General features: G+C 52.0%; 1 protein-coding gene across 4 annotated transcripts in view; it reads left to right on the forward strand.

The window, feature by feature from the left end:
• Positions 1-12,673, forward strand: part of CDC42BPB (CDC42 binding protein kinase beta) — a 98,372-nt gene that overhangs the window by 49,424 nt on the left and 36,275 nt on the right. For 3 of the 4 annotated variants that reach the window (XR_004677022.1, XM_034992710.1, XM_034992711.1), the window contains exons 5-9: positions 1,436-1,584; positions 5,938-6,031; positions 7,538-7,738; positions 9,373-9,621; positions 11,470-11,549. Coding sequence is in view for 3 of the 4 variants with exons in the window: in XM_034992710.1 (XP_034848601.1) it covers positions 1,436-1,584; positions 5,938-6,031; positions 7,538-7,738; positions 9,373-9,621; positions 11,470-11,549 (773 nt within the window). In the remaining variant the exon portion in view is untranslated. Of the gene's footprint in view, positions 1-1,435; positions 1,585-5,937; positions 6,036-7,537; positions 7,739-9,372; positions 9,622-11,469; positions 11,550-12,673 lie in introns of those variants that run through there. The other variant, XM_034992712.1, reaches the window with a different exon arrangement.

Raw genomic sequence — 12,673 nt, forward strand, 5'->3', positions numbered from 1 at the left:
TGGCTTGTGAGGCAGGATGGGAGGGTTGTCAGCACAAGTGCTTTTGAGAGCAGGGGCCTAGAGTGAAGGCTCTCCCTCCTCGGAGGAGCCCAGCAGCATGGTGGCTACTCTCCTCTTTCATGAGGCACCGAGGGCCATGTTCGCCATTGTGGGCCTGGGTCCAGTTGCTTGTGTTCAGATCCTAGCTCTGTCACTCGCTGGCTGGGGGACTTCGGGCGCGTCATCGAGCCTCACTTCCTCACCTGTAGAACAGGACCGTGCTGGCATCTGTGGGGAGGGCTACTGTGGGCATCCACAGAGCGGGTGAATCAGGCCTGAAAGCACAGAACGAGTAGTTGCTCCCTGAGTGGGAACTCTTACTGTTGTTAGGTTCTCAGTAAATAAAGTGATTGTTTGCCTGGCTTAGGAAGCAAGGTGGTGGTATTTCCCCTCTGTTGGTTAGTTAACTGCTCAGACCAGAGCATCCATCTCTTCAAAGGAAACTGGGGGTGAGTGCTCTGAGGTGGGGCCTGCCCCCTTGTCCAGGAGTCCCTGAGACGTGGTGACCCCAGCAGCTGCCACCCTGACCTGTGAGATGCCCCGTCAGACATCAGAGCATTCAGGGTGCTGCGCCCAGAGACTATTCTCAGACAGAAGGCCGCCCTGCCCCTCCCGCCCTGGGACGAGCCGGCTCCGAGGGGAGGGCCTGCTCAGTCCCGTTAGCGGAACACCCGGCACCTGGACGTTTTTCTCTCATGGCTTTGATTTCTACATAAGCAGTAAATGTTCTGATGTTTCGTGGGGGTGTACTCATAAGTACCTACTTTTCAGCTTGTTCATGGGATCACCTTTCTAATAAGAGCTGCTAGTTTCATGTGATTTTAGGTAACTCGCCTTCCTCCTCTGGTCCAGTGGTCTCTTCCTGTGATGTAAGGGCCTGGAAAATTATTTTATTTATTTGTTTGTTTGTTTATTATTTATGCATGCACACACAAGCAGGGGGAGGGGCAGAGGGAGACCCTGCTGAGCAGGGAGCCTGATGCGGGACTCGATCCCAGGACCCTGGGATCATGACCTGAGCCGAAGGCAGATGCTTAACCGACTGAGCCACCCAGGCGCCCCCTGGAAAATTATTTTAAACGCAGTAGAACTTGATAGATCACAAATCCTGTTTCTGGCTTTTGTGCCTTCTCCAGCATCAAACCCTTCAGTCACTTTCTCCATTGGTTAGATGTACTATCTCTTGAAGTTTGTTCTCTGCCAAATGCCTAACTTTGAAAGTACAGCAGTGTTAGGATACATCAAAGCAGGAAATCCTGGATGACGTGGGATGACGTGGGAGCAAGCCGTTGATCCAGACTTGAAGAGCCAAGGGACTTCACGGTGGGAGTTTGGCCTTCAGTTGTCAGGCTTGGTGCTGACTAAATGTTCTCTCCTGTCTCTTCCCAATTTGTAGTACTTAGTCATGGATTACTATGTGGGTGGTGACTTACTGACGTTGCTCAGTAAATTTGAAGACAAGCTTCCAGAAGATATGGCAAGATTCTACATTGGTGAAATGGTGTTGGCCATCGATTCCATCCATCAGCTTCACTATGTGCACAGGTAATCACCTCTTACGTTTTACAGAAACTCCATCTAATGTGTTAAAATACCCTTTCAGAGTTCTCTGCGTCACAGACCCCAGGTTCCAGGCCCTCCAGAAAGGTCGTGCAGTTAGCAGTCCTCACTTTGAGCTGCCCCAGCGCCTGGCACCAGGGGATCCCAGCATTACTGTGACGATCGTGATGCTCGAGTGCCGGTCACTGAAGCCACCTTTGATATTTACCTGACATTGGCTCACCCTCTCCCCTGCTGATCCCACCTCCCCAGGATGCTTGCCCCCTAGCTCGTGGGTTCCCTGTGTCTGTGTCTGCTTTCTCAGCAGTGCCTTCTCTGTTCCACGGCCCCCAACGAAACACAGAGGAAGATGAGGCTGAGAAGAGGGGCACATACCACAGCAGCCTGAGCGAGAGTGTGACTGGCGCTTGAGGAGGGGTCGGTGTGGCTGGCTGCCTCCCGCTGTCCCGGGCCCTCTGCTGGGCCCGCGCTCTCCTGTGCGAGAGCCGCCTCTGTCGCTTTCTGCCGTTTAGGACAGCGCATCGGTCCTGGGGGGGTTGTTTCATTTTGATCAAAGTCGAGATAGTTGTATATGAGTCTCCTGCCCTGCCCAGATTCCACTGGCCACAGGTAGCTTGTCACCTTTCTTAACTGTTTCTTCTGCTGTTTACCTCCTGTTTCTGAGTAACGCGCTTCTCTTGCTGTGCTCTTTCTCGCAGAGGAGGGACAGTTAGGTCACATCTATTAAAATGGAGATTTACTTTTTACAGAGTGTCTCTCCCAGCCCTCTCCCCCACACACTCTCCATCGTCCCCTCCCACATCATCCCAGGCCGTAAATGATAACTTGTGGTTGAATCTATGTCTGGTGTTCATAATACGGCGCCTGTTTAAGTATTACAGATGAGCCCTGCAGTTACAGCATTACCCCCGTTGTAGAACTCGTCTCCTCCAGGGTTAGTAGCGGCCCTGTGTTTTCATGAGTGTACTTTTCCGTGGGAGCCATCGCTAATTATCCCCAAACTTTGTGACCAAATCATAAAGCTATGCACACACAGACACAGCAGGTAGCCTTGGTCTGATTTTGCCTGGAGCTGCCTCTTCCTTCCCATTCCCTTCTGTCCAGGGTGTTCTCTGAGCCTACTGCTCTGCCCTCATTCTGAGAGTTTTGCCCCTGGACAGGGTCCCTGCCCATCTCCCTGGGATTGGATCCCTTGTTTTCTGAGTCACGCATCGTATCGTCCTCTTGGTTCAGTCTTTCGATTTGGTAGCACCTACTCTCTGTAATTTCTGGAAAAGGAGGCTCCTGAGATCATTTTTTTTGAGATCAGCATCTTAATTCCATCCACATGTGTGACTGATGGATGATCCAGTATGGAAGTTTAGATTGGAAATCACCTTCCTCTTAGGACTGTGAAGGCGTCACTGTCCCGTGTTGGGAGGCTCGGGGCCCATTGTTCTCCTAACATGGCCATGAGTGTGACCTCACTGTTCAGCAGGGAAACTGAGGCGCAGGGCCCTGGGACAGCTTGCCTTCAGCCACATGTCCTGCCCAGGGCACCGGGCCACAGGTTCCGTGTGTCATAGAGTAAGCAGAGGGAGCTGCACCCAAATGTCACTTCTTTTAGGGTGATGAGGTTTGGGACAGTGCATTTTCTCTTTTTTCATGGATTCCGTAATGTCGTTGCGGCTGCTTTTATAACAGTTCACTGTAGTTGTTTTCAACCTTCAATTTTATGTTCTTCCTTTCTGACAGACTGTGCCTGATTCATACCAGACATAAATGTCTTTGCATTTGTCACCAATCTCCAGGGAAGTTAATCTGACCACCTTATTAACAGTTTATTCTTTCCCTGTTTTCCCTAATTAGAAAGCTTTCTCTTTATTTTCTTAATTGGCTACGTAAAGCTTCACTCTGTTGTTCGACATCCAGGCATAGGAGGAAAATTAAGTATGTAATTAGCACCCCCATCAACTCAGGATTCAGACCTAGAGCTTGAACGACCCAGTCTAAAAGCAGAAAGCTGTGCATTTTTGGTAGAAAGGTCACAAAGTCAGGTTTTGCAGGAAGTCGGTCCTACCCCAGCCTCCCGTGGTGGACACAGTGTGAGTGGGGTGAAACTACATTTGTTAGGGCCAGCAAGAGGTGTGTTTCGTCAGCATGAGTGGCAATAACACTGCTGGATTGAACACGCACGATCCTGACCCTGTGCCACAGCCCTGCGCCCTTTCTGTGGTAGCCCGTGGGCAGCTGGGCTTCTGCAGCTCAGGACGCAGTGGGCGGCAGGGAGTGGGGAGCGCAACACCCGTGCTTCTGAGAGGTCGGCCCCAGACCTCAGCAGAGGTAGAAACGGAGAGTCACAGATTCACAAAGACTCGCTGTTGGAGGATATCACATCCCCGGAGAGAACAGAGAATACGGCTTAGGAATGAAAGAAGAATGGTGCAGTTTTATGAGAAGGAATATTCGAGGACAAAAACAGTCTTGAGAAAGGAACAGCGAGAACAAGGAGCTGTGTGGAAGAGACACAGGATAGCGCAGAGGAAACCTGACCGAGATGGAGATCCGGGGAGTGGGTGGTCAGGGCGGCTCTGCAGAGCCTCCCCAGGAATGGCTCTTACTTTATCCTGAAGAGGCCCTCCTGTTGTCCCCAGAGCCGCTTACTTGTTCACCTGTCTCTCTGCCCCAGTGGACTGAGAGAACATCCTCATCACGTCTGCACTCCTTGTGCAGTTGGTCTGGTTTTGGACATTCCGTCCTGTCCTGTCGTCCCTCTGTGTCTCCGCACCAGAGCCCTGCTGCTTTAATCATGGAGGCTGAGTCCATGGAGGCCTAGTTGCCCCCTCAGCCCCCTTGCTTCCTCCTCACGGTTCTTCTGGCTGCCCTCACACAGTAACCGATCCCTGTGACCTTCAGTATCAACTTGTCTGGCTCCAAGAATAGTTGGAAAATGTTCGATGTGATGGGCCCATCAGTCTGTCAATGCAGGCCCTTTCTATTACTTCTGGAAAGTTCTCTCGAATTGTATTTTCAAGTATTAGTTATGCTTTATTGTTTCGGTTTCTTCGGGGACTCCCGTTATTTGTGTGCTGGGTCTTCTTAGCCTGTCTTCCACTTCCCTCCAGCTGTTCTCTCTGACCCTTCTCACTGCTTTGTCTCCCTTTTATTCTTCTAGATCTTTCCCTCCCTTTCTTCAGTGCCTTTCATCAGATCTTTATTTGAATTTGTTCTCCTTTGAGCACCTTATAATTTAGTCACCATTTCTGATAAGATTTTGTCTTTTTCTTTTATTTCTTCCTGAGTTAAATCAACTCTCTTCATTTCTTCCTGATTTTGTCCTGATTTTGTCTGGTTCTGTCCTTAGTGTTTATTTTCCCGACTCGTTGAGGGTTTGTTTTGTTTTCTCTCTCCTATTCCTGTTTGTTTATTCCAGTTTGGAGTGCTGTGCTAGTTTTCTTTTGCTTTGTGGGTCTTCCTGTGGGTAAGAATTGTCATCTTCTGCTCACTTTGTTTGTGGGACTCGCCCCCGATGTTGGGAGTAGCGGGTGCGCGTTTGTCTTCCCAGAGGCGTGGCATTCTGTCGCCTCGGTGCCTGCCTGTACTCCTCTGGGTGAGCATCTGCCTTCTTTTGCTCCTGACGTTTGTGTTCCCTTTCATGCTGGCCGGTCATTTGAGCTTGTTCTGCCAGGAAGGAGGGTTTGTGCTTTAGAGGTCGTCCCCCTACCCGGGGGCCTACGTTTCTAAGGACACAGAGCAGCAGGTATGGCGTGGGCTTACTTTCCTGCCAGGCGCTTACTGCTGACAGCTGGTCTTCAGCCCCCAGGTCTGTCCCGTCAGCTCCGGCGTTGGGTACGTGGTGCGCTGCTGGCCGCCGGGCTCCTGCCCCAGAGCCTCACCCATCTCCTGCTCTCATCCAGTCTCTGCTCAGCCACCCTCGGCTTCCTTTTCGACTTCCTCACGTTTCTTCACAGTACATACCACGCATGTCATACTCTGGTGCTGAGACCATGTGTGTGTGTCTGCGATCCTGTGTTCATGTTCTGCCATCTCAGCTGGTGGGAAGCTTCGTGAAGGCGGGGGCCGCGGGGTCTGGTTCCCGTCGTAGACCTGGGGTCGAGCACAGCCCCTGGCACGTGTGGTGGGAACAGGAATGGCCTGTCACCTGACTGACGGGGATCAGCTCGCGCACAGGAGTGAGCGGTAGTGGTGAAGACTGCCACTGCTTACCCAAGTAAAGCGTCACGGGAGACGTTTTTCCAAGATTGTCAGAGCTGGTACGCTGCTGTTAAGGTTAAGAGCTTTGACCTACTCAGTGTGTAGCATGGAAATGGTTAATTCGTTTATTTATTTTACTAACAGAGACATTAAACCTGACAATGTCCTTTTGGACGTGAATGGTCACATCCGCCTGGCTGACTTTGGATCATGCTTGAAGATGAATGACGATGGAACTGTAGGTATTTTGTTGGAGATTTTCCATTTGATTTGGGGTTTTGCTCGTAATTAAGGGGCTTAAAATTTTAATTTGAGATCCAGTTCAGAAACCAAGTTCGTGAATGTAAATTAAAAAGATAAATCCATTTAGGAGACAGTTGAAATGTTCTACTTAAGTTTGAAACCTCTTTTTAGCTTTCTGTGTTTACAAAAGTCATGCACATGCCTCTCAGTTGGGGGGCACGGGTTGTCCGGTTTCCTCACGTGGCCAGGCAGCTCAAGTCACATCAGCGCTGCAGGGGATGACAGGCAGCCCTCGGGTCCTTTCTTGAAACACCCTGTGCAGGCCAGTCGGGCGCACAAACCTTCACTGTAACTACCGCTCCTCATTTCTGTCTGCGGGCAGCTGACTCCCTGTCAGTGAGCGGTTTTCTCTCTGTGGGTGTTGTAGATCTGGAAGCGGGGGTCCTGGATGCTAGGCTTTCTCTTTCCAACAAGCTCTGCGTATTGATGAGTTGATATATTGGTGCTGTCCTCAAGTCCAGTCTTCTGACGACGAGACAGTGGCCTCAGACTGAGCTCCAGTGTTGGTTAGCCTTCTTACCCGCACGTGTGGACACTCGTCCCGTGTCACGACCTCATGCTCCAGTCTTCCCGCTGTCCGCCTCGGAGCTTCTGCAGCGGGCAGCCACGCGGCAGAGCAGTGACTCTGGTCACATGATGGAGGCAGACCCCCCCTGCTGCTGATTCAGTCTGACCCGGGGTACTGCTTGCACCCCACGGCCCCCTCCTCAGACACGACCCAAGGGAGAGTCAGGCCTTCTGTGATTGTTCCTCCCTCAGTCTTACGGACTCTTCTCCATGTGCTTCGAGACCAGTCTGATTGCTCAGCTGACTCACTGCCTCTTGCTTTCTCTGTGATGATTGCTGCCCTCTCTGGCCACAGATCTCCGTAGAGATGTCACAGGCCTGTTCTGCTGACATCAGTAGCCGAGGGACTGTTCTTTCCCCTTTAGGGGCCTTAGCCTCCTGCTTCCCCATCTGGGGAATTCCTGAGCACCCAGCTAGTGCCTGGACCTACTTCCAGATGTTCCCGTTTGGGAGACTGAAGGGTAGGCTCTGGGTGAGCAGCCTTAGCATCCCTGGGAGCATGCTGGAAATTTAGCGTCTTGGGCCCCACCTTAGAATTTGTTCTCCAAGAGCCCAGGGTGGCCTGTGTGCACACGGGGGTGGTAAAGGGTCAGCCTGAACACACATGGCCCCTGGACCACACTTGGGGCAGTGACGGAGCGTGTGGGCCATGCCACCCCTTGAGGGACTGCAGTGTCATCTGGGGGCTGAGGTGGGCTTTTGGGCACAGAGAGACCAGGTGTGCAAGACAGTCTTGTGCATTCTGGAAACTGCCCAGTGTGTAGTGCCACAGTTTTATTTCATGATGATTTCGTTATTTGTTGTCCCTATTTTAGAGAAGGTAGTTAGGAATTTGGCCTGAGAGTTTCCCTCCCAAAACCACCTCTCCCCTAAGGTCCAGTCCTCTGTGGCCGTGGGCACTCCTGACTACATCTCGCCCGAGATCCTGCAGGCGATGGAGGACGGCATGGGCAAGTACGGTCCCGAGTGTGACTGGTGGTCTCTGGGCGTCTGCATGTACGAGATGCTGTACGGAGAAACACCCTTCTACGCAGAGTCACTCGTGGAGACCTATGGAAAGATCATGAACCACGAAGTAAGACGTTGCATTTCCATGTCCTGTTGGTTCGAGTCCCGAGGTACAGGCCTGGAGGCGGGAGGGCTGCTTGGAAGCTGTTAGCATCTTTGGGGAAGAGGTGTTAAGGCTGGAGCAGGCTGCTGGCCGCCAGACAGGAGCAGAGAGATTGCGGCAGTAGGGTCCACACCGGCGGCCGACACAGGAGGTGTGGGCGTGAGGGGAGGAGAGCTTCCAGGTCACGGCCCAGGAGAAGCGTGCTGAGCGTGCGTGGCCTCAGGATGGCCGGGGTTGAGGAGCAGTTGGGCACTTCCACCCAAGGGTCTGGATTCACCAGCTTCAATGACGGGGCCACGCGCCTCCACATGGCGGCATCCTTCCACCTCCTGGGTCCTGTTCCTTTTCCCTTTCCCAGCTGTGCATTTTCCACTCCGACCTCGCCTCCTCTCTGCCTCGCCTCCATTTCTCGTTTGCTTTACCATTTACTCTTCTTCCTCGTGTTTCTGTCATCTGCTTCCCTCAGTCACGTATGTCTTCTTCACGCCGCTCCCACCCTCTGCCAGCGTGCTCTCAGCGTCCTTCCACGCCTCTCCAAGGGTGACCCCCTCCACTGACCTGTCCTCAGCCCCGTCCCTCACTAACTGCTCCCATAGGGAGCAGATTAACAGGAAAGTGGTGGGTGGTCTTCCATTTAACTACAAATCAGAGCAAGCCATACTTGTAAAAAACACTTTTCCCAAGGTAGAAATGACTCTTTTCACTTGCAAGTTAGTCTGTACCTACCATTAAAATGTCAGATGACACAGAAGGGTAGAGCATAGATGGTGGAAATCACCGCATCTGCTTTTCCATGATAAGTGCTGTTAAGGTGCTGAATGGGACTCCGTGAATCCTAAGGAGCCTGCTGGTACTGAGCACGCTCCCTGTGGGGCCTGGTCCAGTGCTTTGCGTGCTCGCACTCACCTGATCTTCACGCAACCCCGCGAGCTGCTTCTGCTGTCCCTGGTTCTAGATCACAGAGGCGGGCCTGGGCTGGGTGTGTGTGGGGAGGGGCGGGGGGGGGGTTGGAATGAATGGCAGCATATTGCATATGACCAGGTGGTTCTGTCCATGTGTTTTTGTCATCTGTCCGATGCACAGAAACAGCCCGTTCTCTTGGCGTGTGTGTGCCCTGTTTTTAACAGGTCCCTTTTTGGTGGACATTTAGGTAATTTGCAGTTTACTTGGTCAGAATATCATGCTGTTGTGAACATGCTAGGTATTCTCTTTTTGACTGTTTCTGTAGAATACAGTTTTCAGAGTGGGATTGCCATAGCTCCTGGTGAAACGCCCTCTGAGAGGGCTGTACCGGCCTGTCCCACACAGCGCGTGGTCTGTGTCCTCGGCCACTTTGATGGGTGACTGTCCATCATTATTGGCATTTATGTGTAATGTGGTACCAAGTTTGCCACACGTAAAAGCAGTAAGACTAATGATTTTCTCGTTTGCCTTTCTGGAGTTCAGTTTCATTAGCTGTGGCTTGCATTTTAGTTACCGTGAAAGTAGTCGTGACTTGCTTTGGAGTGGTCGCCTCTCTGTTTCCTGAAATGTCTGTATACCTTCGATTTTTCTGAGTAAGTTTTCATCCTGTGTCCACCGACCTCCCCACCCTCCAGGAGCGATTTCAGTTTCCATCCCATGTCACCGACGTGTCTGAAGAAGCCAAAGACCTCATTCAGAGACTCATCTGCAGCAGAGAGCGCCGGCTGGGCCAGAACGGGATAGAGGACTTCAAAAAGCACGCGTTCTTTGAAGGTCTGAATTGGGAAAACATACGGAACCTGGAAGCACCTTATATTCCTGACGTGAGCAGTCCTTCTGACACCTCCAACTTTGATGTGGATGACGATGTGCTAAGAAATATTGTAAGTGTTAACGCTATTGCGTCCTCATGTGGTGTCCCGGTGGGTCCGAATAGTGCCAGTGTTCTGTGGAAGGTGTTGCTTGCCAGTATGATACATCTTAGGACTGAGTTGGTTTCTTTAAAAATCTGGTAGTTGTTTTAAGAAAATACACCTTTTATTCCGACTTTCAGCCTGGTCCTTAATGTGCCTTTGAAAAAGTAAGGGTCACAGGCACTCCTCATTTCATGGTGCTCTGCAGATACTGGGTTTTTTACAGACTAAAGGTTTGCACGTGCCTCCAGCACATTTTGGGTGCCACTTCTGCTCACTTTGTGTCTCTCTGTCACATCCTGGTGATTCTCACCATATTTCAAGCTTTTTCACTATTACTGTATTTGCTATGTGATCTGTCATTAGTGCTTATGATTTGTTGAAAGCTCAGGTGATGGTTAGCACTTTTTAGCAGTAGAGTATTTTAAATTAAGGTGTGTACTTTATTCTGATACAATGCTGTCACACGCTCAGTAGACTGTAGTGTGGTGTGAACTCCTGCATGCACTGGGGAACCACACAATACACTTGACTCGCTTCATTGCGATACTCACTTTCTTATGGTGGTCTGGAGCGGAACCCAGCATTTCTCCCGAGGTACGCCTGTGCTCAGTGGGAGTAAAATCGAGTTACATGGCTCTTCTCCTCTGGAACTCACCAGACGTGCTTGTGCTGTATTTTCATGGCATTCGACTGCGTCACCTCTGCCACCATCTGGAAGCCCGCCACAGCCCTGTCCCCGCTTCCAGACTTCGAGGCCCTGAGCAGGCGAGGAGCCCTCCACTCCCCCACAGCGGGCTCCCAAGCCTCTGGGGCTCCGGTCCCCGCGCATGAGCGTGTAGGCTTCCTGCTGTCCCGTGTGCTTGGGTGTCTACACACGTGTTTCTATGGCAGGGGTTTGGGAGCAGCAGTGACTGTGTGTGGGTTCGGAGTCCTCCCGCTGACGTCGTGGAGTCTCCAGATCGGGTCCTGGCTCTAGGGCCGTCGGTGTTTGGCCGCTCCAACAGGGCCTCTGGTGCATCGGTCGTCACCTTTAGCCCGAGAGAGTTTTGCGTAGAGGCTGTAAAGTTATTTGATCTCCTCGAACCCAGCCTTTTTTAGTCCATACATGTGACCTGGTTTGGGGATAGAGGGACTGAAGTTCAACCAAGTAGAAGAAAGATCTTGAGTGCTCCCTAGAGAATTCCTCTTACTCAAATAAGAGCTGAACTATAGACGACACGGAGAAAAGTAGTGTCCTGTGGAAAGGGTTTTCCTAGATTCCAGAGAAACCATTTCCACACTGACATCTCCCAGATGAATTATAACTTTGGTCTCATGTTCGATAAAGAAGGATCCTGAAGCTGAAAAACAGAGTTGGTAATACATTGACCTACAATACTCTACCTTGGCTTCCAAGCCTCTCTTCTGCCTTTGGCCTCTGTCTCTGCCGAGGGCCTGGGAGCCCCCAGGCTCTGCCCCGCGCCCTCCGGGGGCTGTGTGTGTGCACCATCTGTGCACCTCTGCTTAGGGCCACGTGGAGTGGTGGCTGCTGTGGCTACAGCGGGCTGGGCTGGGGTGCGCGTTGGGCCCGGGACATCATCTCATCTGAAGCAGTGTGTTTGTCCTCTCTGCTGCGTTGTGAGCGCAGCCAGGCCCGAGAACGGCAAATTTGCCAGTGCTGTGCTCTCTGGCGGGGAACGCGTGTCCTCCATGTCCTAGAAAGCCACACGACTCTCTCTCGTGCACCCCTGATTTTACCAATGGGTAATATTCTTTCCTGCCTCTTTCCCTTTGTTTGAACATGGATTTAATTTTGTTGTATGTGTTCTTATGCAGGAAATATTACCTCCTGGTTCTCATACAGGCTTCTCTGGGTTACATTTGCCATTCATCGGTTTTACATTCACAACGGAAAGGTAGGTCTAGATTTATCCTTCTCCAGCCAGAGCCTCCCCTTGGGCTGGATGAGCAGTCTGGGGGCTGCTCCTGTTTGGGTGCATGCCTGCGTCAGTGTTGGGGGGAGGGCTTGTCCTTTGAAAGGGCCACCTGATGACTATACATGGTGACACGTAGCAGGCCTGGCAGAATTCTTCCACAAAGGGTGGTCTTTGTTACATAGTCTTCTTTTTTAACAATGCTTTGAAAATGGGAAACCCATCCTTAGCTCATGGGAGGTAGTTAGCTGACTTCTGACTTACAGGCCATCAGTGTTGGCAAGATCTGTTCTGAGAGAATGTCAATGGCCGTGGCCAGCAGGTCCCTGCCCCGGTCATGCCCGGCTTTCGTAAGGATTTTAGCCGCAGCGCTGTAGCTTCCACCATGGAGCACAGTCCCAGACGTAATGGAAATCTAAAGAGCCAGGAGCAGAAGCCCCACGTGTAGCTCCAGCCCCCAAATACCGTGGTGACTTTTTGTACCTGTCAGCCTCTGTCTTGAATGGGCCTCTTCGCCAAGCTGTCACCGGCTTTCACAGAAAACTGGGCCAGGAGGAGAGGAGAGAGGAGGAAATACAGGCGAAGTGAAGCAGCTGGGACCACGCAGCGCCTGAAGGAGGGCAACACAACTTGACTCCTGGCACCTCCCAGCAGCTCATAGCCGGACTGATGAGAATGCCTTCAGGAGAGGGTTGTTCCTGCCTGAGCCCTTGAAGCTCTCTTGGTGTGAGGTGCCGGGGTTAAGCAGCACTTGAGCCAGAGTGACAGCTGGTGCCTCGTAGTCCACAGGAAGGGGTCCGAGATGCCGTAGGCATACTGACCGCTTAATCCCTCCTGCAGAGGTTCCTCGTTTTTCTGGCCCGTTCTAGCTCCGTGGGTGCTTGTTACACCCAGGGGTTCCAGGCCCACCTGCCGAGGCTCCAGTTTGGTGGGTCAGGCCCAGGCCCTCCTTCTGGAACAGACCCCACGGTGCTGGCGTGCACAGCATGCTCGGGCCACCCTTGAGAAACACCAGCCCGGCCCTTCCGTACACGTGTGTGTGCAGGTGCCTTGGCTGCACTCAGTGTAGCAGGAGCCAGAGGAGTCTCCCCAGCATCGTTGTCACA

The sequence above is a fragment of the Mirounga leonina genome, unplaced genomic scaffold (assembly GCF_011800145.1).
Source record: "Mirounga leonina isolate KUSES-001 unplaced genomic scaffold, KU_Mleo_1.0 Mir_82, whole genome shotgun sequence".
Lineage (NCBI taxonomy): Eukaryota > Metazoa > Chordata > Mammalia > Carnivora > Phocidae > Mirounga > Mirounga leonina.